The following is a 25,829-nucleotide window of genomic DNA, read 5'->3' as shown; positions in this document are numbered from 1 at the left end:
CTTTTTGAAAACCTCCAGTGATGGAGCACCCACAACTTCTGGAGGCAAGCTATTCCATGGGTTGATTGCTCTCACTGTTAGGAAATTTCTTCTTAGTTCTAGACTGCTTCTCTGGTTAGTTTCCAATCATTGTTTCTTGTCTTGGCTTTTGGTAAGAGCCCCTCAAATATTAGAAGAGTGCTGTCATTTCATCCCTAGTCCTTTTCATTAGAATAGACATACTTAATTCCTGAAACCATTCTTCGTATATTTTAGCCTCCAGCCCCCTAATTATTTTTATTGCTGTTATGTACACCAGGGGTCACCAATCTTTCTTGGCGGCCCGCTGAGTAAGGGAGGGATAGGCACCTTTATGCGTGCATGTGCACAAATGCAAATGTGGCTGCGTGTGCGCAAACAGGGCTCTGTAAATGCGACTGCTAGCACCAGTGCACGGCTCTCCTAGTGCCAGCTTGCGGCTCTCCTAGCGCCAGTGCAAGGGCAGAGCATGCACACATGCATGCATGCACTGGCCAGCCACTCATGCAGCCGGTGATCAATAGGCCACAGCCTGGTAGTGGCCCATGGCCCATAGGTTGGGGACCTCTGCTCTACACTTTCCAGAGTCACAACATCTTTTTTATATTGTGGTGACCAAATTAAAAACAGTATTCCAAGTGTGGTCTTACTAAAGCTTTGTAAAGCGGTACCAGAACTTCACATCATCTTGAGTCTGTTGTTAGCTGCAAAATCATGTCCGACCCATTGCGACCCCATGGACAACGTTCCTCCAGGCCTTCCTGTCCTCTACCATCTTCTGGAGTCCATTTAAGCTCATGCCTACTGCTTCAGTAACTCCATCCAGCCACCTCATTCTCTGTCGTCCCATTCTTCTCTTGCCCTCAAATCTTTCCCAGCATTAGGCTCTTCTCCAGTGAGTCCTTCCTGCTCATTAGGTGGCCAAAGTATTTGAATTTCAACTTCAGGATCTGGCCTTCTAAAGAGCAGTCAGGGTTGATTTCCTCTAGGACTGACCGGTTTGATCGCCTTGCAGTCCAAGGGACTCGCAGGAGTCTTCTCCAGCACCATAGTTCAAAGGCCTCAATTCTTTGGCGCTAAGCCTTTCTTATGGTCCAACTTTCACAGCCATACATTGCAACTGGGAAGACCACAGCCTTGACTATATGCACTTTTGTTGATAGGGTAATGTCACTACTTTTTAGTGTGCTGTCTAGATTTGCCATGGCTTTCCTCCCCAGGAGCAAGCGTCTTTTAATTTCTTGGCTACAGTCCCCATCTGCAGTGATCATGGAGCCCAGGAAAATAAAATCTGTCACTACCTCCATTTCTTCCCCATCTATTTGCCAGGAATTGAGAGGGCCGGATGCCATGATCTTGGTTTTCTTAATGTTAAGTTTCAACCCAACCTTTGCACTCTCCTTCTTCACCCGCAACAAGAAGCTCTGGAGAAGGAAATGGCAAACCACTCTAGTATGTTTGCCATGAAAGCTGTATGGACAGTACCATCTTGATTCTATCCCTCTGTTAATGCAGCTTAGGTATTGCATTGGCTTTTTTGGCTGCTGCTGTACACTGTTGGCTCATATTTAAGGGATTGTCTTCTAGGATGCCAAGATTTTTCTCACAAGTTACTGGCATTAAGCCAAATTTCACCTGGTTTATACTTAAGACAGTTACAATTTTGTCAGCTAGTTACAAATCCACCTGCTGGTGGTGCTGTCTATCTGTAATTTGCAAACAAGTAGGTTTTGGTCTACTTTATCAAATGCTTTACTGAAATCTACGTATACTAGGTCCACAGCATTTTGCTGATCTATTTGGTCACTTCTGTTTTTGGCTTCTGGTTATAATCTTGTTTGTTTCTAGGTGATCGCAGATTTGTTGCCTGATTATATTTTCTAAGATCTTCCCAAGAAATGATATCAGGCTGATTGGTCTGTACTTTCCTGGATCTATTTTTCCCCCTTTTTAAAGATGGGGGCTATATCAGTTCTTTTCCAGTCTTCAGGCAGTTAGTTCCTTGGTGATCCAAGAACTTTGAAAGATATGTTTCAATGGTTCTAGAATCACATCTTTCAGTTCCTTCAGAACTCTGGGATGTAGTCCATCAAGACCCAGTGATTAGTGTGATCCTCTAAAGAACTCTAAATTCAGTTTACTGCAGCTGAGGAAGTATTCATCTCTTTTGAGCCAAATTTACCAGAAAATAACATTTAAAAAGAATTGAGAAATAAATATAGTACTTGACCTAACAAGGCAATATTTGTAACTTACCATTATTATACTCCATACACAAAATTGAAGAATTATTTGCTTATGCTGATCTTTATAAAACAAAAGAATTTTTCCTCCCTTAAAGAAAAACAACAACATTAAATGTGGCTTAGAATGGCTGTAGCAGACTAATAGAGTGAAATTGAGATCTAGTTCATGATGTAAACATTGCACTCTAATGCAGCATTAAATAGTTCTACTAATATCTTCATCTAATCTGATTTTGGGGTATGTTTTTCTTAACCATATTACATTTTTTCTGTAATGTAGTCTAAATAAGAGCAGTTATTAAATAGTTAATTCTTTAGTTCTATGTCTTGTCTGAAATGTTAAAGTATTTCCTTGTGTTGTTCCAAAAAGCCTATTTGAACAACACTTGGATTATTATTCCTATGGAAGGACCTCCCATCCCTCATACTCATATAGGGAATTATAATATCTATAGCATTTGATGAAGATTTTCTGCTTATGAAGGGCAAGAGAAAACAATACCTGAAGTCCCAAAAATGCCATAAGAACAGAATTTATTGTTCCTAAAATTCCTTCAGGGTCAAAGGGGACAGTAGTAAGATACAATACCTAGGGATTGAGAAGGGTACATTAGAAATTCTGTTTAGCCTTTAATTTTGTAGAAACATTAGTTGCTAACCTAAATACATTTTGATTTAGCACTGAAACAACACTTTTTTATTTACAAAATTTGTTTGCCATCCATCTCCCTGTGAGATGCCTCTGGACAGCTTACATTAAAAGCAGTAAAATCATAAATATAGATAGATAAGATAGATCTAATAACAGTAATGAGGTATATAAGTATACAAAACAGTAAGAATACAAAGTTATGGTTAAAAATGGAAGCAGGGCTTCCGGTTTGTGCGCACGGGGCTGTCAGACACGCAGGAAGAAGCCTCTCCCCGCCGTCTGGTCTACCTTGGAGAACCCTGAAAAGGGTTAAAAGTTGCACTGGAGAGGCGACCACCATGAGGAGGCGCTCACTGCAATTGCGGAAGGGCGGCAGCCCTCCGTTTGATCCGGAGTTGCTCCTCTGGCCCGAAGAAGAAGAGATCGGCCATTAACATGGCCGATCACTAAGCCGTTCCCTGCCGAAAGCCAAAATCACTATCAAGCACAACGAAGCAATCTGGAAGATTTGGGTGAGACCTTACCTTTCTTACTTCCCTAATTACTTTCCTGTGGGACTTTCCTGGAAATGTTTTCCCCCCTTCTTGAAAGATCGGCGACTGCTTACTTGAGGAATTAAAACCTTAAAGCCTCAAAAGAAATCGAATGACTAAGCTAAATAACTAAGCAAACCTATTTGTACTTTTGGAATTTTTGGGCCACTAAAAAGTTTTTATTGCTTATTTCTGCGGGGACCTACTACCCTATTTACTGCTAAAAAATGAATTAATTGGATAAAAGCCTTATATTATATTAGTCTGGAAAAGGACTGTACATGTTCTTGAGGACATCTTGTGGTGAAACCTGGTATAGCAAGTAAACCTTTTTTTTACTTTGAGATCTGGCTGTAACAGATTTATCCTTGACATTATCTTTAAAGATAAAAATTGGGAACACCTGGCACTGAAAACAACCTTTAGGAATAGTGGAGGTGGACATTTATTGACTTTTATTAAAATAGCCTCCACTAAAGGCCTAGCTGCAAAATACTAAAGAAATGGAAGAATACATCCCACCACTTGACTATAAACTCATACTTGATACAATTTTGGCAATGACTGCAGAAATAAAAGCCAGACTTAAAGACAAATGTGACAGCATAAACTCATCTAATGAGACTCTGACTTCAATTGACGAACTGACAACCCAAAAACTAACAGAGGATGAGGAAATCAAAAACAAAATAGGCGACTTTAAAGTACAACAAGTACAAGCTACTGAGAGCCTTGATACCCAAACTTTGATTTTAACTATAAAAGGTACAATTCAACATACAACACAAACTGAAGAAAGCAATACTAAGATGGAGGATGCCAAAGGCCTTCAAATACAGTACATTAAGACTTTAACCAACCAAACAATAATTACAATACATGACCTCTTATCTAAACCAGATGGATTTGAAAGAAGAAGACCAGATTGAATTAATGACAACTGTACTACGCCAAACATGGAGATTGGATTTATTAGAACGAAAATCTACTGACTATAAAGAGATCATTCTTTGAAAAATTGATAACTGGATGGTCTCCCTGTATTCAAACAACGTGTGTAGGAAGAAAGGGGGACACATTTGAGAAGTTAAAGGCAATGATAGGGAAGCCTGCCTGGCACAAGAAGAAAGCTAGAGTTAGATTTAAAAAATGATTTTTTTTCCTGTTCTACATTAGGATTTGCAATAATAAAGCTTAAATTTTCCTTAAATGGGCCAAGGGAAACTGTTATAAGATATAAACTAATTTTATATTTAGGATCTAGATTTTTAAGGGAATGAAAATTAGCCATAAACAATAAAGCATACTTTGATGACAAATAAAATATGTATGTATTTCAGACACGATAATTACTATATAATGAAATAGATTAGCTATCTGAACATAACTTTGAATTATATTATAGAATCTGCAATGATATAATAAAAGATATTTTAATAATTGATGAACTATTAAGATGATAAATTGAATATATTTGTTGCAATGATAGAGCTTAAACTTTTTCTTAATGGGCTAATGGGACTCTTTAAAAGATACATACTGATTTTATACTTAGCTTTTAGACTTTTAAGGGAAAGGAAAGTTAGCTATTAGAATTGATTTATACTATTAAGATGTTAAACAGAATAAACTTGTATAAAATAAAAATGCACCAAAATGAACAATATATGTATTTTAGACAGAATAATTACTATATAATGAAATGGGGGAAATGGGGGTTACCCAAAAATTAAGTTTTCTTTTATATATTATAGGCTACTTTGGAATATTCTATTGCAATTAGGTAAAACTCAAAAACAGGACATGGACATGGATATGTATAAGTGAAAATATATTGAAAATTGTTCTAACTGATTGTGTTACAATTAGAAATGTACTAATTTGATTAATTTGACTATGTTATTATAACTAAGGAAATCTGAGAGGGAATTTTTGTTGATGTAATTTGAGCTATTGACAAATGATTTTGTTATTTGCTATTGTTTACATTTAACTACCCAACCACCATATTGCTTCATAAATACCTGGATGTAAAATTAACAAATTAATAAAACTTGTATTAAAAACAAAATGGAAGCAGGATGCGCAGCAGGGGAGATAGGATCCACTAATAGTCCATTACCACTGCCAGCATGATACTCCCCCGTTGCGTCTCAGACCAAATGGCACAGCCAGGACTTCAGACTCTTACTGAAGAAGGGTGAAGGCAGATCTTACCCTGGGGGCACAAGATGTTCCAAAGGGCTGGCACCATTGCAGAGAAGGCTCTTATTTCTGGACCTCACCAGCCAGAATTCCTTGACCAAACAGGATCCATAGCATGTGTCCTCTACCCAGCATGGTTGAGATGGTTCCTCAAGTAACCTGGATTCATGCCATGCACGCCTTTATAGGTAATAACCATTATCTTGAATTGCACCCGAAAGCAAACCAGCTGTCAAATGCAGCTCACAGAACAGCAGCCTAACACAGGCCACTCTAGGGGACCCAAAGACTGCCCGGACCTCCATGCTTCGCACCAATTGAAGCATCAGAATGCTCTTGTGTAACCCTATGCACAACTTTAGATCTAGAAATTTTGTCTGCTCAGATATTTCTTCTGACCCTGAACTTCTGTGTCACAAGACAGGGACACATAGGCACGGTTATTTCATTCCAGTTAGAAAGTAAGAACTGCGTGGGAGTTACCTATGCCTACTGTCACTTAGTGCTAGACATCTGAATGGAGAAAATTAATTTATTTGTTTAATTTATTTTAAATTTATTTTTTTATTTTAAAATAGGAGACCTAAAGTAAATTTAGAGCAGACATGTCAAACTCGCGACATCACGTGACGTTGTGAGACGTATTGGGACTCTTTTGCCATTGCCGGCAATGGGGTGGGCGTGGCTTCCGGATGACATGTCCGGCCTGTAGGCCGGCAGTTTGACACCCCTGATTTAGAGCTATTACAAATGTATAGGTGTTTTAACAATAGCAGTAACTGACTGAAATTATTGTTCAGTAGGACAGGATGAAGTGAAGACAGGAAAAAAATAGCTATGTGCTTCTACTTATTGCTAGCACTAGAACTTACTGAAAAATAGGTGAGATTGCTTCAGCCATTGTATTTCTTATCTGCCCCTTTTCTAAAGTGTTGGACACAGGGAACCTGAACTATTTCTGCAATATGCAATCATAAAATTACTTTAAGAAATTAAAAAATAGTAATGTTGTTTTCCTATTTTGAATGAAATTGTGAGAAAGTTCTATCACATAAACTGTATTTTCTTTATCTTTTAAAAATAGCATTCTATATCTAATGAAAGTATTATCTAAACAAAAGCAGAACAGTAACTTGATTTCAAGGAATAACTACAGAAAGTAAGAAGCTGGCAGCAGCTTTGAAGAATTCCAAAAATTAAAATAAAAGTTTTGCCTTCCAATATTCTTAATAAGCAGTGATAAACAGCAGGTTGAACCATTTTATAAATAGTTGATAGATGTTTGGAATGTTTAACTCACGTTAGAAGATGGGTGTTGATAGATATGGTTTCCTCCTAGAAGCAAATGATCAATATAAGCTGCCGCTCCTCCGGTACAATTGGGAAAATTTCCAAAACTGCCAATACCTCCAGGTCCTATGTAGCCTCTACAGGAGGGGGAAAAAAATCTGAGTCATATGTTAGCATGGATGTGAGCAGGCTGATTTGAAAGGGTCAGGAGCTCTTATTAGTAGTGTTAACATAAAGAGAAAGCAGCTTTGTAAGCTGATAGATGTACAATGTTTTCTAGAATATGTTGACAATTTCCAGAACTGGCCACAATCCATCATCTCATCTAACTGCCATTCCCACTCTCCATCAAAATCCCAAAACAGGAACCTCATGACAAAATTCTTAGCCTGATTATGTGTCATATCTAAGCCATATTCACAGCCCTTTAGGAGTTTCATATGCAAATCACTGTAAAAAAAAGGCAGCCTAAGGATAAATAGCACTCTTGGAATAGCTAGCTCCAACTGATCTCAGTGAGGCTTCCTCATGAGAATATTGTTAACATTAATGTTATTAATCAGAACAGTATATTAAATCCCATAGGTATCCGGAAAAGATAACATTGAAAAAAGAAAAAGGATTTAAGCTTCAACTGACTTTGGACACCCAGGTACACTCAGAAGGAAGGTGAGGCCCAGCCAAAGTCCTTCAAGGGCCAACATAAAAAGCCACTGGGGCCAATATGGAAGAATATCCTGAAGAGCAGGGTAGGAAGTCTCCTATTAAAACACACAAAGAAAAGTAAAATATGAATAATTCAGGTTTCATCATGAAACTCCTACAAGTGCTGGATTTGCTGGAGGTATTCACTCAATACTATTTGTATACTTTCAAGAATTTTTCTTCTATTAAGTATCTTCATAACAGTAGTTAACTTCAGCCACTGACTAACATAGTTCTGGTCCAATCTTTTTTCTCCAGAATGGCAAAGGAGAACTAATAGAAGCTCATACATTTGTATTTAGTGCCTAGGCCAGACATGTCAAACACAAGGCCCGGGGGCTGGATCTGGCCCGTGAAGTGGTTTCATGTGGCCCGCGAAGCCATCCTGGAAACAGTGAGGGAACGGCCCCCGCTGCCTTGGCCCTGGCCCAGAGACCCTCCTTCTGCCAGAGACCCTCAGATCTGTCCCACTCCTGCCCAGGCCCCCATAGGCACCCTTGATGCCAACGATGTAGAGCTGGCCATGCCCACCCAGTAGGCCATACGCACTCCAGCCACGCCCACCCAGTAGGCCACGCCCACCCTGGCCATACCCACCCGGCCCGCCGAGGGCAACTACAATGCTGATGTGGCCCTCAATGAAATTGAGTTTGACACCCCTGGCCTAGGCTATTTCAGTAGTTCTCAGTCCTGATCAAGTATTACAGCCAGATAACTGATTTGTTATCTATTAACTTAATTTCATTATTCTTCCATTTTCTACTTTTCAGAGCAGTCCATAAAAGTGCAATACATTCATTAACAAAGAAAACAAACAAATGTTAACAATATTAAACTTTAAAAGAGCTAGCAACAGTAAAGCACCTCAGTAAAGCATTAGGAAAGGCCTACTTAATCCCAAAGCTCATTACTCACTCCTTTCTTTGGTTCTTTACCTATCCCAGGGGTAGGCAACTTTGGCTCTTTTATGACTCGTGGACATGCTGGCTCAGGAATTCTGGGAGTTGAAGTCCACGAGTCATAAAAGGGCCAAGGTTGCCTACCCCTGACCTATCCTATCTAGATATTTGAAGGAGGGCTTTAAACATATATGTTTAATACATGGTTCAATTGATGTGGAAGAGAAGGGCTCCAAGCTGTATTGGGCTTTAAAACTAAGTGCTACCTCTTGTCTGTTCTAAGAAATAGATCAGAGAACTGTGGTCAGGTAGTAAACATTCTATAATCTAACCACATATCAAATATTGAATGACAAGAACAAGAAGCAGAAATTAGCAAAGTTATTCTTGAAAAGTTTAATAATTTTTTCATGGGAGACTTCTACGGGATACCTGAAGTCACCTTTTGGACCCAGCTGAAGAATGCTTTAAAACTTTCAGGAACAGCTCCACCAGATGACACTCATAGCAGCACAAAAGCCCTGTTTTGTAGGGCTGGCATGCTCTGAAAATTATTCTGATGTATTACTCTTTAAAGCATCCTGAAAAAAGATACCTCTATCTAAATCATTTCTGAAACCCTATTGCTTCCTTGCTGCCATCATCATTACCGTGCCTTCTCTATGTTCAGCGAGAATCACTTCATTTACATAGCTGTGTTCTCACTCACCATTCAGTTTTATTTTATTTGCCACAGCAGTCATGAGTCATCAAAGTGAAAGGTAATGGACTCAAGACACAGCCCTGTGGGGAACCTGTACTCAAAGAGATGGAATTGGAAACTTTTCTTTCAACTCTTACAGCCTGGGGCCTATCAATAAAGAAATCAAGTATCCAGTTATATAGGTAAAGGTAAAGGTTCCCCCGTAAATGCGTGCTAGTTGTTTCCAACTCTAGGGGCCGGTGCTCATCTCTGTTTCAAAGCCGAAGAGGCAGCGCGCTTGTCCGAGGACGTCTCCATGGTCATGTGGCCGGCATGACTAGATGCCAGAGGTGCACGGAACACTGTTACCTTCCCACTGTAGTGGTCCCTATTTTTCTACTTGCATTTTTACGTGCTTTCGAACTGCTAGGTTGGCAGAAGCTGGGACGAGTAACAGGTGCTCACTCTGTTATGCGGCACTCGGGATTCAACCCGCCAAACTACCGACCTTCTGATCGACAAGCTTAGCATCCTAACCCACTGAGCCACCGCATCCCTATCCAGTTATATGAAGGATATTAAAACCTAATAGGGCCAGTTTGTTCACCAAGTGTTGAGGAATAATTGTGTTGAACACCGAACTAAATATTCTCTTCACTTTATGTTGGTATATTTCTGTTAAACCATTCACTGACCAGAGTACTGTTCTCAGGTGCAGGTTTGGCAAAGAGCAGTTCTAGTGTCGCAACAACAAAATATGTGCAAGCCAATCTTTGGAGCACACCTGGAATTCGTAGATTATCCAAGGACACTAAAAAAAATAACCAAAAAAGTAATATAAGTGAGCATAAAAGTGTACAGAATAATGGATACATAAGTAGATCTGATGCTGACCAATATATATTTGTTTCCAAATTAACAGTGTTATAACTGTATTTTAATCTAAGCAAATTAACCCAATTACTTTAAAAAAGATTCTGTAGGAAAAAAGGAAACTTAATTTTCTTGATTGGAAATGGGAAAAGTAATATTGAGATATTGAGGTTAATAATTCCAGTATTAATCTCAGTAGTCATCAATTTCTTGTTAGCCCATCTTATTTAGGTGTCCAAGCTACTCTGTCTATATTGCTCTAAAACATAAACTTCTTAACAAAAGGATACAACGTTTATGAAATTTTTCAACTGGTTACCTTACCAATTAGTCTATTTTCTATGAATAGGATTATAAAGTTGTAGGGCAATTTGTACAGTTAAGATTTTTTTCAGCATTATAACACCAAAAATTTTAACCATAAAATTAATATTTTTTGTCCTAGTTTATCAGTTTACACAATGACATAAGTATGTAATTAGATAAAATTACATTCATGTTTGAAAATATCAAAATAACAAAGGCTATAGCATATTAGCTTTTAAACACCAGAGCTCCCCTATTTTCCTACTGTGCCCAGACAAAGACATCCCACTTTTTATTTTGCTATGTTAGAAAAGAGAGTGCTACCTTGTGTGTGAATGTAACAGTAACAGAGTAACAGAGTTGGAAGGGACTTTGGAGGTCTTGTAGTCTAACCCCCTGCTCATGCTGGAGACATGCCATTTTAAATGGGTGTCCAAACTCTTCTGAAAAACCTCCAGTGCTGGAGCACCCACTATTTCTGCAGTAAGCTGTTCAACTGATTAATTGTTCTCATTGTCAGGAAATTTCTCCTTAGTTCTAGGTTGGATCTCCCTCTGATAAGCTTCCATCTGTTGCTTGTCCTGCCTTCAGGTGCTGTGGAGAATATGTTGCTCCCTCCTTTCATTGGCAGTCATTCAAATATCGGAAGAGTGCTATCAGTCACCCCTAGTCCTATGTAATTATTATTTAGTTTAGTTTTAACAGTTCAGTCGTGTCTGATCTTGGCTACTTTATAGGCAAATGTTCTCCATGCTACCCTGTCAAGAATAGCTTCTTTCAGTTGCCGGATGTTCATCTTTGAATCAGCTTTGATGGAATCAAGCCAGCGTGTTTTTTTATTTGTCCCATCTTTTTGGTCCACTAACCATTCCTAACATCATTCACTTCTCCAATGAATTTGCATGCATGGCCAAAGTAAATCAGACACAGTCTTTTGATTTTGGCTTCTACTGATGTTTCTGGTTTTATATAATTCAGCACACCTCTTTGGCTGTCCTGGGTATATGCAATAATTTATGCCACCAACACAGTTCAAAGGCATTAATTCTTCTTCGGTTAGCCATTCTTAGTATCCAACTCTCACATCCATACATCATTATAGGGAAGTCTGTTTCTGTTACTAGTGTGCTTTTTTGTATTTATATCAATAATTCTGCTTTTCCAGATCTTATTCATATTAACCATTGGAGTGCAGTCTAAGGTTATCGTGTGTTTGATTTCAGGTGTGGAACTACCACCTTGAGCAATTTTTTATCCAAGGAAGATAAATTCTCAAACTAATTCAATTTCTTCCTTGTTCATTTTAAACATCTCATGTCCATCTGCATCTTTGTTTTCCTGAAGTTAAGACTCAATCCTACTTTTTTTCACTTTCGTCCTTTATTTTCCAGATAATTTTTTCCAGGTCCTCCTTAGTTTCGGCCAAAGTGAATCTTCACTCTCAAATCAATTCCAGGTCTAATTTCTGCATGATCACTTCAGCAATACACATTGAACAACTATGACAATAAACTGCATCTCTTACTCCCTTACTGATCCCAAACCAATCTGTTTTGCCATAGAGTCTTCTCACTGTTGCCTTCTGATCAGTGTATAGTGATCTGGTAAGTCTAATCAGTTGGATTGGAATACCTGATTACACAAAGCCAAACATTGTTTATTGTGTTCTACACAGTCAAAAGCTTTTCTGTAATCTATAAAACACATATATAGATCATTTTGATATTCGTGTGCCTTTTCCATAATCCATAAGTGCATTGATCTTAATAATTCTGTAGGTATTCCATTAATAACTGGGGCTTTCCATTTCAGCCATTTCTCTATGGCCCATTCTATTTCTTCTTTCGAGATGTTTGCTGTTAATTGAATAGTCATCATTGTCATCTTGATGTCAAACTGCTATAGAGTCCTTCCGTACATTATGTCCACCTGCTCTTTATCTTCTGCTGGTCATTCAATACATCCCCACTGCAGTCTTTTTAACAACTCCTTGTTGTGTTGAAAAGCTGGACTGCACCATTTTCACTACAGCAAACACGACCCTAGTATGTCCCTTCCTGTTAGCTTCTTCCAGACATTGACACTGCTTCTCCCACTGCTTATTTTTGTCTTTCCTGACTTCATGTTGGAAAATTACATTCAGCTTTTTGACTTCATCCTTATTACCTTTGGCTCTGGCGGCACTATGCTGATCATATTTTTTTGATGTCACCAGATAGCCATTTATTTGCTCCCTTTGGTTTTGACACGACACATACTTTCCAGCAATTTCCATATTAGCTTGGATCTCTCACCACTGTTCATTTGGGTCTTTCCCTTCCAGATTCAGTGGTTCAACCCTATTCTTAATTTTTATGGTGTACCTAGGTGAGATGGAGTTTATATTGAATTTTGGGAGGATAGTACATTTTTTCACTTTGCACAGTTGGAGCTTCAGTTTAGCCATTAATAGTTGATAGTCTGAGTTATAATCAATCCCAGTAATGTCTTAACAGATGCAACTGAACCTTTGCAGTGTTGTTGGCAATGTGAAGTCTATCTGATTTTATTGTTGTCCACCTGGTACTGTCCATGTGCCTAAACATTGTTTCTATTGAACAAACCATGTATTCATTATGATGAGATGATTTTCCTGGCAAAATTATGCTAGGTGATCACCAGCTTCATTCTGTTCATTTAGCCCAAACTTGCCTACTATTCTTGCAACTTTTTCTTGGCCTGAAATTGCCCATAATACACAAAAAAATCCTTTTCTGGTATTTGCATAAGAGCACCTTGAAGCTGACTGTAAAAAAGTTGTAAAAAAAGTGTAAAAAAGGTTCAGTTTCATCATCATTTCATCTACAGTTGAAGCATACATTTGTAGTACAGCAATGTTGAGTACCTAAATCCAAATCCTATTTATATAATGTGCTATATATATATGCTTAAAAGAGAGAAATAATGTTTATATCTGTGCAATATACATTTTTCTATGATAAAGAGAAAGTCATTGTCCATGTAATGTATCAACCTGCTGATAATAAAGATTGGATCTGAAAGATCAAAAAAAGAGTATATGCCTGGAAATTGCTCACATGAAATGGATTTTAAGTCACGTAATTTAACTGATATGTACTAAATCTCTGTATGAAAGAATGTGTAAAGCTTTCCTTAACCATTTTTTAAAATTCTTAGTACCCAAGATTAGCATAAAGAACCTGGAAGATAATATGAATAAATTAAAAGATTTCAGACTGCAGACTGTGGGAGAAGGGGCAGGGTCAATGCCTACAGGAAAGAATTTTACTAAACAGCATTAATTTCTGTAACTTCTGAGGTAAATAATAGAAGAAAAAAGAATGTGTTTTCAACCAGGTGTCTCCAAAATGATTTATTGGATTAGAAAAATAAATGAATCAGAATAACAAAAACTGTTAATTCTGATACCTAAATTAAATATAAATTTATCCTCCAAACTCTCATGTTGCTTTCAAAGTCATATCATTCCACTCCCTTTATAGTACTTAGATTTACCCTCTTTATGTTCATTAAAGTGGGGTGAATGTTACAATGATTTGGAAACAATATGAAAGGTAACTTTTGCAACTTATGTAGTTGCAATGGTTTGTGCATAGTTCCACCATATGAATTTCAGTTTTTCCCAAAATTCTATTATGATATACAAACAAAGGGGCACATTTTTAGTCAATATGAAAAATATAAATCTCTTAGCACTTACAGGGTCCAAGGCAATAATTTGGGTTTACAACTATGAGTCCTATTAAAAATAGGAGGAGACTTCTCCATAAGACTTTGCCCAGCAATTGCCATTTGGAATAACCTCGTCTCAACATGGCACTGAGAGACAGTGAAACAGAAGTGCCCATAATAAATACAAACCTAAAAGGGAAAAGGAGAGAGAGAAAATCAGAAAAAGACATATATTACATGATGATGAAATTATCTCCAAGAACCGAGAAACTGTAGATAAACAGACATGAATCTTGTGAAGGCAATGAAAGGATTATTTGAATATTAGAGAAATAGTTCAACAGTTCCTCTCTTCCCCAAATATCTACAACGAATTCCAGAAAACTAATTCTTCATGTCAATATTACTAGAAAATGCAAAAGACTTCAGTTGTCTTTGACATTCATATTCTCAGCAGTTCTTTTGTGGGCTCCATAGTACAATCCATGTGGAGCACATTTTTATGTGATCAACTACTCCAACATTCTGTTTTTACTCTTACCAGTTTGATAAGAGCCTTCCTTGTATCTGTTACTTTCCAGATTTTCATCCAAAAGCCCCCCTTTACCCAAACTACTGATATACAGCCTACTTCTTTATCCCCATATAAAAAAATGTGGGATAGACAACATCACCACCAGATGGATTTGCAGTTGGCTGATCAACTGCACTGAGAGTGTAGTCTTCAATGAAACTATATCGATATAGAGGCATGCATATAATGGGGGCCCTCAAGATTCTGTTTTAGGCCTAATACTTTTCACATCTTCATAAACAATTCAGATGAGAGGATAGAAGAGCAACTCATCCAATTTGCAGATGACACCAAGCTGAAGGGAATAGCCAACACTTTAGAAGATAAGACTCAGATTCCAGAAGGAACTTAATATACTTTAACACTGGCCCCTATCCAACTAAATGCAATTCAGTAATGAGAAAAGTAAGTTTTTTTCACTTATGCAAGAAAATCCAAATGCCCAGGAATAGAATAGGTGATACCTGCCCCAAGAGTAGTAAACTGTGATCTGGGAGTTCTAGTGAACAATTACTTAAGTATGAGCTAGCAGTGTGCTGCAGCTGCCAAAAAAGCAGCACAGATCAAGATTTATAATATAGTGTGTATGTTGAGACTTTGTAAAAAATGCAAAGAGCAACTAAGATGATTAGGGGCCTAGAGAAAAAAACATATGAAGAACGGTTGCAGAAATTGAGTATGACTAATTTAGAGAAAAGAAGGACTAGGGGGAACATGATAGCAGTATTCCAGTATTTGAGGAGCTGCCACAATGAAGAGATCAACTTATTTTCCAAAGCTCCAGAAGGCAAGACAAGAAATAATGGATGGAAATAAATCAGGGAGAGAAGCAATCTGGAATTAAGGAGAAACTTCCTAACAGTGATAACAATTAACCAGTGGAAGAGTTTGCCTTCAGAAGTTGTGGGTGCTTTCGTCACTGGAGGTTTTTAAGAAAAGGACTGGACAGCATCTCTCTGAAATGATATAGGGTTCCCTGCTTGAGCAGGGGATTGGATTAGAAGACTTCCAAGCTCCTTTCTAGCTCTATTTTCATTAATTAAGAACAGAGTGTTATTACTGCTTTATAATCCCTTGGTAAGATCACACTTGGAATACTGCGTCCAGTATACAAAAAAGATCTTGAGACTCAGTGTAGAAAAGAACAAAGATGATTAAGGGACTGGAGTCTAAAATATGATGAACAGTTGCATGAATTGGTATGTGTCTAGTCTAACAAAGAAAAGGAGTAAGGGTGAAGACAGCAGCCTTCAAATATTTAAGGAGCTGACAAAGAAGAGTGGGTTAAACCTATTCTCCAAACCACCTGAAGGCAGGACGCGAAGTAACTGATGGAAAGCTATCAAAGAAATATCCAATCTAGAAGTAAGGAGAAGTTTCTGACAGTAAAAACAATTAATCAATGGAACAGCTTGCCTCCAGAAGTTGAGGGTTTTTGGAGGTTTTTAAGAAGACATTGGACAGCCACTTGTCTGGAATGGTATAGGGTCTCCTTCTTGAGAAGGAGGTTGAACTAGAAGATCTCCACGGTTCTTCCTATTCTATTATTTTATATTCTATATTCCTAAAGTGTGAGCATTTATAGTCATTATGTTTTGCTTCTGCTCTGTGTCAGAACATGCTTAAAAGCTTTTGGATCAGAGTGCAATCACTAATGAAGTAAAAGAAAGTTACAGTTTACGGGAATAAGTGCCAATAACATAGCACTGATGTTCCCCACTTCTTGTGGTATAACTTCCTCAGTGAAATCACATTATTGTCACTGGTGAATGTTCTTTAAATTCTAAGATGGAAAAAAAGATTGAAATAGACCTCTACTGAAATACCAAATATAGTTGACTGTGAAAGAATGAATACTTACCAATCTAAGATTGCCTGAGAAAAACTGCAAAAGTAAGAACTTAGTGCAAAGGAGAGAGGGAAGCCAGCAGAAAATTATGCCAGCTCAAAGAAGCACTATGTGCATGGACTTCCAAGTCCAGTCCTTTCTCAGCAATGAAACATCTGCCTATAATGGAATGCAGATGAGCAGATAGACCACTCAGGAAACCTGAACCAGCAGAAGTGGAAAGAGCAACAAAAGACTTGGTGATGTCACATTTGCAACTAACATTTACAACACAGATGAGATAAGGATTTCATGTATTCCTCTCCTTGAGAAACAGCCAGTGGGTCTCTCATGGTGGGGAAGTGTAGAGCAGCCTTCTGTTAAATGAACTGCGTGGCAGTGTTAAGTTTTTTATCTTTTGGAAATGACTGGAAATTTTATTTAAAAAATAAAAAAAATTAAAAATAAAGATTTGGAACTATGTTTACTTATTACCATTTTACACTAAAACTAAAGATTAAAGAAAGTCACTGGAAACAGTAACTATTAAGATAATTAAGAATCCAAGTCAACTTGTCCTGACCAAACTGACAGTCCAATGAGAGGTATTCCCATATGGATTTCTTCTGAATGGACTTAGTTTAATTCAAGGTATTAGCAATCAACATGAATTACCATGGAAAGACGAGGTCTGCTATAGTTAAGCCTATAAAGAGAAACAGACATTAACAGACAATTAATGTTCATAACAGTGGAGAACTACTAACTATTCTTAAGATACTTAAATAAAATATTTAGTTCTAAAATATTATTAACAGTTAACAAATACACTCTGAACTTTCAAAAACACATAATACAAGGTCACCACATTGAGTAGCAGCATTCTGAAGTGAAAGAAGCTAAAAAAAGAAGCTGTTACAATATTTATTCTGAATCTTCTATTTCAAACTACGGTACATACAGGCCCCATTCTTCCCTCCCCATCCCTCCCTCTCTCCTCCCCCCCCCACTTTCATGGCTGCTTGCCCATCCACAACTACTGAACATTAGTTGCAACAGTGAATTTTAAAAACTCCCAAACTCCCAAAGAACAGTAAATGAGAAAATTTCATTTTATATAATTAAAGTGAGAGGACAAATGGATTTTGAATATTTTACCATTCCAGCTCTGATGCTTGAAAAACCAATATTTTCCTCCACCATAATTCACAAAGACCATAATTGTAAGTGCCAGGCTATAAAGTCAAACAAAAATCATAATCAAACACTGAATGCATATATTAACAATTCTGAATGAACTTTTTAAATTGTTACAATTGTTACAATGATAAATATATTGTTCTGCAAAAAGTCTTAAATTAATAGATTTGATCAATATTGTTATCTTCCAAATTGTGATAATATAGAGAAAATATTCTTTTAAACATTACCAAAGAATTTTTTTAGGGGGGGGGTGTTAGGGTGGGATAGTAACATTAAAAGGGACCAGTAGAAATACTTAAAAGATTTTATGAATGCTTTCACAAAATAGCTGCCAAAATGGCATGGTCAATCTTTTTTTTATTGAAAAGTTTTACAATACATTTTTAAGATAGAAAAAAGAAACAAAAAAAGAAAAAAACCCCTCCTCTCCCTCCCCTCTCCCCAACCCACCCCTCCCCCCTCCCTGACTTCCCAGAGCTGAATACAGGGTATAGTATTACAAACATAAGCTAAAATATGCTAACAACCCAAAAGTAAAACATTAAATTCTGTCGTACTTTAACTCTCCATAGTCATCATATTGCTAACAAATAACAAATAACTAATTATACATCATATAAAACCACTACTTATTCAAATGCTAGATGAAACTTTTTAGTCCCATATTTATTCTGAATATATTCAATCCATCTTCTCCATTCCACAATATATCTCTGTTGCGATTGGTCAATCTTAAATGCTCATTTTCTTCCTAGACCGCTCGCCCAGCCAGTGTGATGAGAACTTTTAATAGTTTTGGGGGCCAAAATGAAAGCTCTACTCAAGACTTGTAATCACATGAGCAGAAAATGCCCATTTCTCTACTGGGTTTCCAAACAAATACAAGAGGTTTGAAGAAACCTGAAGCAAGAAGTTTCTCAGGTGAGTTCAGCTTGGAGGTGGGGCTTCCAAGATTTTCCCCTTGGGAAAAATGGTAATTTAAAAAAAATATGCACAATAAAAATTGCCTACTACATCTTAAACATTTTAGTTACATATTTGCCTTTTGCATTAGAAAGGAGTCTTTTTTTGGTTTGCAAACTATCTTTTCCTTTTTGTTGTTCTTTCTCCTTTTTGGAACTCCAGTAAATGAAATGGTAAGGAGGGGGCATGACAGATATACACTGAACTAAGGAAGCTTGGATTTACCCTTTTCTATTCCTTTTTTACATTAATTGCAAAGTGATAACTAAATTTTCTCTTCTCTTGTGTGTCCTGATTGATTTTTTTTATTTCTCTGCCTGCTTCTTTGTGGATGTATAAGCTGTGTTTTGTGAGTATAGAAGGCTTTCTGATATGATACAATTAGATGAGAAGAATACCTGATTTGTTTTCACGTCGTATTTAAATATTTTTTCAATATGAGGCACAAGAGGGAGCAAAAGACTAATCTTCTAAAATAAGGTTGGTGAATGTATTTATTTATTGAATTTGAATAAATTTATTGAATTTATTAAACTCAAAAAATTCTCTTTGCCATAAGGACCAATGTATTGAAAAGATTGTTAAAAAGATAGTTTTCCTTGTATTTACTGGGATCACAGGGACTTGTTCAGTAGATTAAGCTAAGAATCTGAATCAGAAAATCTACAAGGGAAGATCTATTTGCACCTGTACAACCCTGAAGAGTAACAAGTCATAGAGAAACAGACTAGCACCTTGATGACTTCCAATGAATGTACATTTATATTCCTGCCCATAAAAGGTAAAGGTAAAGGTTCCCCCGCACATGCGTGCTAGTCGTTTCTGACTCTAGGGGCCGGTGCTCATCTCCGTTTCAAAGCTGAAGAGCCAGCGCTTATCCGAGGACGTCTCCGTAGTCACGTGGCCGGCATGACTAGACGCTAAAGGCGCATGGAACACTGTTACCTTGCCACCGTAGTGGTCCCTATTTTTCTACTTGCATTTTTACGTGCTTTCGAACTGCTAGATTGGCAGAAGCTGGGACGAGTAACAGGCACTCACTCTGTTACGCAGCACTCGGGATTCGACCTGCCAAACTGCCGACCTTCTGATCAACAAGCTTAGCGTCCTAACCCTCTGAGCCACCGCATCCCTTATTCCTGCCCATAGAGGACTCAAATTATACATGCACCAAGCACCAACTGATTGGATTGCTGGAGAAGAAATGGTGAGTCTAGAGGCATGTGTAACCCCTCTGAGACTCCTCTGAGTAAATGAAGAATACTTAGCAAAGGCAGACATCTGTATTCACACTGAAAACACGAAGGAAGAAACAACTACCAAGAAAAACAAAGCTCTAGGGCAGACATGTCAAACTCGTGACGTTGCACGACGTATCGGAACCTTTTCCTCAGTGCCAGCAATGGGGTGGGCACGATTTCGTTGTGATGCATCTGGCCCGAGGACTGGCAGTTTGACACCCCTGCTCTTGGGGAATAGTAATGGCAGCATGTCACTCAGAGAACAAAACAACCCTAAGAAGACTGTCCCAGCCACTGGAGCTCAATAACTTTGATATCCTCTCTGTAGGAGAAAACATGTAGGCATCTGGAAAAGGGTCTTCACCAAATATTCCAGTGACAGGAAGAAAACTATTATCACAAAGAAGACTAATCTGCTGAGTTTCCCCCTCCTTTCTAAAAAAAGGCTTGTGGTACTGACTCACTACAGCAAACCCAGACCCTCACTTCATAAGCAACCATTCCACTGCACATAGTGCATCCAAACCCTCTTCAGAAGGGCCAAGACACACTGTGGCACCACAGCACTAAAAAAAGTGGAAGAGAAATGGCTGCTAGATGTCTTTCTCTGTAACAGCTATCCAAAAAACTTCATATTCTAACACACAGCATCCAACTTACACAATCAACCATTATACAAAAACTAACCCTACCATACACAAAAGGGATGTCGGAAATGACAGACAGAATTCTCCAACCTCTAGGAATATCCAGAAATTATCCAGAACCAAAAACAAGATACAGAAGGATGAAAAATAATGTAATTTATTAATCCAACTGTAACAACTGCAACTAATTCTATGTGGGACAAACATCACGTCAATTGAAAATCAGAATCCACAAATACCAGCTGGCAATCAATTACCACGATCCCAAATCCCTAATTTCTATATTGACATCGAACAGCATCAATTCGATTGGAGCAATAAAAAAATCATTGTCCACACTACCGCCCGCTGTGCACATGAATTTATTGAAGCCTGGCACTCCATCAGCAGACACATCGACCCATAACCATCCTACAAACCCCCCAGAATTCAAATCAACTGCACAGCCAACCAGTGATGGCACTGACCTTCAACCAACCCACACAAAACACAAATCAGCACTTCATCTCCCAATGACCCTCACCTTATATGACCTCCCCATCACAAGATCCTCACCTGATGTGACCCTCACCTAACATGACCTTCCCATCACAGGACTTACTGACTACACAAGGCCCTTATAAGCAGAACACTGATACTGACATCCCCTAAACTTCACTGAATATATTACCTAGCATAGTAACGAAACATTCAGAAAGCAACCCACAAGCTCGGAGAATGAACCTCCACCCTCATTCTCCACCTGTACAGATATTCGCCACTATCACACACTGACTCACTTCTCAGAGGAACAGAATCAGCAATCTGTAGATCAGAGGGAGGTTTTTTCTCAAATGCAAAGATCAAGATGTGACAGAGATCCTTTTTTAAATAATTCAGCTCACCTATTATTACCTCTTTCTCCTTTTTCATGTTGGCATGAACAAGGCAACAAAGAGCCTGAAAAAATTATCAACAGACTGTGAGCAGTTAGGCAAGAAGGCAAAAGAGTTTTGGACCGCAGGTGGTGTTTTCATCTATACTTCCAATGGAAGGACAAAACCCAATAAAGGAATGGAGGAATTTAGAGGTAAAACCTTGGCTGAACAGATGGTGCCACTAACAGAACTTTGGATTACAAATATTATACATTATTTGCAGAAAGGACTGGCAAGAGATGGGCTGTATTTCACAAAGATTGGGAAGAATGTGTTTGTTAAACATCTGGTTCAGCTACTCTGAAGGGCTATAAACTAAATTTTGAAGAAGAAGGAAACCAATTTTTAGGACAACTAAGGGCTACTCAACCAAGCAGAAGAAACTGATGAATGTTTTGCTAATCAGTAAACTGAGGTGTGCAGGAAAAACAATACTGTAGTAATTAGGGATTTTAAGTACCCCGACAACAACTGAGAAACAAACTCTGCAACAAACTGGAGACTGAACAGATTTTCGACATGCCTAGCTAACAACCTTGTCACTCAAAGGATGGAGGTACAAACCAAAGGATCAATTATTTAATCTGGACTTAATCCTAACCAAAAGGTGTTTGAGTGTCTAGGGACACTTGGAAACGCAGCAAATTGCTGGGTTTTGAAGCACTGTATTCACACACAGAAGGATCTCCCCATCTCCCCAAAGTCTCCATTTGGATACAAAGTATTTGAGCACTTAGGGACACTTGGAAAGACAACGAATCGCTGCGTTTTGAAGTGTTGCATTCGCATACAGAAAAATCTCCTCTCTGTTTGGATAAAAGGTGTTTGAGTGCCTAGGGACACTTGGAAAGGCAGTGAATCACTGCGTTTCCAAGGCTTCCATAGGCGCTCAATCACCTTTTATCCAAATGAGACCTTGGGGAGATGGGGAGCTTCGTTTGTGAGTAAATAGGATAGTTGAAAATGCAATGATTAGCTGAAAACCAAAGATCCTTTCCAGTGGCTGAGAACGCATGCTGCAGTCCCTGTCAGTCAAGGATTTTCAGCTGACATGATCTCTGATAAGATGGGTGACACATAAATTTAAGAAATAAACAAACAATAGTGTCCCTCAATATGGATTTTCTAGGTATGTTAGGATACATTTCCCTGATTGCTACCCAATGCTGCTATGTCAGTGACAACAGGTTGAGAAAATTCATCAAAGAAATAGAGGTATTCAAAATAAAGACAGGTATTCTTTCATTTCCTCAGAGAAACCCAGCAGACTAGTTTACCCTCCTCCCAAGTAGGCAAGTTTAAGTCTGATGAGGGCTCAAGCAGCTATGATGTTGCTCACAGTTACCAGATCAGTAATCCCATCCAGAAGAGCCTTAAGTCTGTTGTATTTTCTTTTCTAAGAGCAAGTTCAGTTGTTCAACAGAACAACCTAACAGGAAATCAGAACCTCCAAAACCAAAGTAATGATTTCTATTACTTCAGGGGCATATGAACTGAATCTGAGATGAGTCCAGTTTCTAATCACAGTAAAGAACAAGAAGTGTCCAGATTGTACCAGTTTGTATCATTCTGTTGTTACTTACAGCATCACTGAATAGGACAAATGGGTTCCACTCTTGATAGCTGTCATTACTACTTTATGAATGTGAATACTACTGCACCTATAAATCTCAGCTGATAATATCCTCAAAGATATTTACAGAAAAATTGTAAGGAATTATCCAGAACTGTAATTTACCCTCTGAAGGTATCCAGGGAACGAAGTCTCTGTAGAGAGGAAGCAGTGTTCCATACTCCTACTGGGAATTCACCACCAATGGAATCTGTTCTGCTTGGAGATCCAAGCTCCTAAAAATGACGGAGACAAGGAAAAATTAAGTATGAAAACCTAGTTATAAAATTGTTAAGTTTGATAAAGGTCTTGTCTTTTCATAATCTATTCACTGTATTTTTTCCCACATGCCATGTTCTGTATTGAATTGGATATTTCTAGCATTGTTTTCTTCAATCCTACCAGTTTCCTGTCTTTCTTAATTTTTAATTTTATTTTACAGTTTTAAAATAATGTTTTTATATAATATTTAAGGTTATTTTTACTACAACATGTCTGGAAAGTTGTCATGCTACAAAATAGAATACCATTTACCAGTTTTAGTATTTATTATTCAGGTAAATGACGGCAGATGTGATACTGTTGCCATTACAGAAACTTGGTGGGATGAAACCCACAAATGGAACACACAGCTAAAGGGATTCAAATTATTTAAAAGAAACAGACCAAATAAAAGAGGAAGTGGAATTGCTCTCTCTATAAGAAATAACTACATCTCTACAGAAATAGAGCACAACAATGATGAAAACTGTCTTGAATGCATTTGGGTCAATGAAAAAGGGGGAAAATGACATTGCCATAGGTGTATACTATAGGCCACCCAACCAGAGGAAATAGATGAACTGTTTGCTAGTCAGTTAACTAAGCTATGTAGGAAGCACAATAGTAATGGGGGACTTTAATTACCCTGATATCAACTGGGAGACAAACTCTGCATCAAGTGGAAGATCAAACAGATTCCCGGCAAACCTAGCAGACAACTTTGTCTCCCAAAAAGTAGAAAAGGAAACTAGGGGATCATCCATATTGGACTTAATTCTCACTAACAGAGATGAAATGATATGAAGGTGTTGAAGCCACAGGAACATTGGAGGAGTGGGGAGAGTGAACATGCAATATTGGAATTCAACATTATGGAAGCACAAGCAATAGAACATAGTCAAACTAGAGTCTTGGACTTCAAGAGAGCTAATTTCAATAAACTTAGGGACAGCTTGGGAAGGATTCAATGGATGAGAAACCTCAAGGGGAAAACAACTCAAGAACCTTGGGAAATTTTGAAAAGTGAGATTATAAAAGCCCAGTCTAGCACAATACCAATGAAGAAGAAAAATAACAGCTCTCAAAAGAAACCAGCATGGCTGCATAAAGAACTCTCTGATAAACTGAAAGACAAAAAGGACAAGTATAAAAAGTGGAAAGAGGAGCACATAACTAAGACAGAATAGCAGCAAATAGCCCAAGTGTGCAAAGATGAAGTGAGGAAAGCTAAGGCTCAAAATGAATTTTTGAAAAAAGTCAAAAATAAAAAAGCTTCTTTCAACATATAAAAAAGAAGAAAAAATTAAGGAAATGATTGGGCCATTATAGTGGGAGAATGTGGCAAGAAGTGACATGTAAAAGGGAGGAAGAAGAAGTACTTTATTTCTTTTTGGATCTGTCTTTACACAAAGGGAAAAAACAGTCCAACCTATCAAAAACAACACCGTAAAAAACATTAGAAACACAAGTTAAGATAGTCAAGAAAATGGTAAGTGACCAACTGTCCACCCTAGACGAGTTCAAATCACCAGAACCAGATAGATTACACCCCAAGGTTCTGAAGGAATTGGCAGTTGTGATTTTAGAACCACTGAACTATATTTTTCAAAGATCCTGGAGCTCTGGAAAACTACCAGAGGACTGGAAAAGAGCTGATAAAGTTCCCATCTTCAAAAAAGAAAAAAAATGGATCCAGGAAACTATAGACCTATCAGTCTGACCTCAATACCTGGGAAGATTTTGGAAAAAATAATCAAGCAATGAATCAGCAAACACCTAGAAGCAAACAAGGTCATTACCGAAAGCCAACATGGGTTTGTCAAAAACAGATCATGCCAGACAAATCTTATTGCATTCTTTGACCAGATGACAAAACTAGTGGGCCAGAGGAATGCTATGGATATAATTTACTTGAACTTCAGTAAGGCATTTGATAAAGTAGAACACAGTCTACTACTTAGAAAAATATGGGTTAGACAGCATCACTAGCAGATGGATTCATAGCTGGCTGATTGACCATACTCAGCATGTAGTTCTCAATGGTCCTACATGAAGGGAAGTGTGTAGTGGGATGCCCCAGTGCTCTGTTCTGGGCCCAGGGCTCTTCAATATCTTCAATGATTTGATGAGATGGGGAACTCATCAAATTTGCAGATGACACCAAGCCAGCAGGAATAGCCAACACTCCAGAAGATAGGCTTAAGATACAGCAGGGTCTTGAGAGACTTGAACATTGGGCGCTATCTAACAAAATGAAATTGTGGTGAAAAAAAGTAAGATTCTCCATTTAGGCAAAAAAAAAAACCTAATGCACAGGTACAGTAGGTGGTACCTGGCTCAATAGTAGAGGGACCTTGGAATCTTTTTTTTTCTAGAATCCTAGTGGACAATCACTCAAATATGAGCCAACAGTGTGCTGCAGCTGCCAAAAAAGCCAACACAGTGCTAGACTGCATTTACGGAGGGATAGAATCAATATCA

General features: G+C 38.0%; 1 protein-coding gene across 2 annotated transcripts in view; it reads right to left on the bottom strand.

The window, feature by feature from the left end:
* LOC310648466 (heparan-alpha-glucosaminide N-acetyltransferase-like) overlaps nucleotides 1-25,829 on the bottom strand; it is a 48,061-nt gene that overhangs the window by 3,681 nt on the left and 18,551 nt on the right. For both annotated transcript variants that reach the window (XM_083376308.1, XM_083376309.1), the window contains exons 7-15: nucleotides 23,214-23,323; nucleotides 17,663-17,739; nucleotides 17,180-17,210; nucleotides 14,131-14,291; nucleotides 9,926-10,041; nucleotides 7,584-7,705; nucleotides 6,955-7,081; nucleotides 2,767-2,853; nucleotides 2,275-2,352 (exon numbers count right to left, since the gene is read on the bottom strand). In XM_083376308.1, the coding sequence (XP_083232434.1) occupies nucleotides 2,275-2,352; nucleotides 2,767-2,853; nucleotides 6,955-7,081; nucleotides 7,584-7,705; nucleotides 9,926-10,041; nucleotides 14,131-14,291; nucleotides 17,180-17,210; nucleotides 17,663-17,739; nucleotides 23,214-23,323 (909 nt within the window). The remainder of the gene's footprint in view (nucleotides 1-2,274; nucleotides 2,353-2,766; nucleotides 2,854-6,954; nucleotides 7,082-7,583; nucleotides 7,706-9,925; nucleotides 10,042-14,130; nucleotides 14,292-17,179; nucleotides 17,211-17,662; nucleotides 17,740-23,213; nucleotides 23,324-25,829) is intronic.

The sequence above is a fragment of the Vipera ursinii genome (genome assembly GCF_947247035.1).
Source record: "Vipera ursinii genome assembly, chromosome: Z".
Classification (NCBI taxonomy): domain Eukaryota; kingdom Metazoa; phylum Chordata; class Lepidosauria; order Squamata; family Viperidae; genus Vipera; species Vipera ursinii.
Note: the sequence above shows the minus strand (reverse complement) of the source record. Positions and strands in the feature narration are given on the sequence as shown.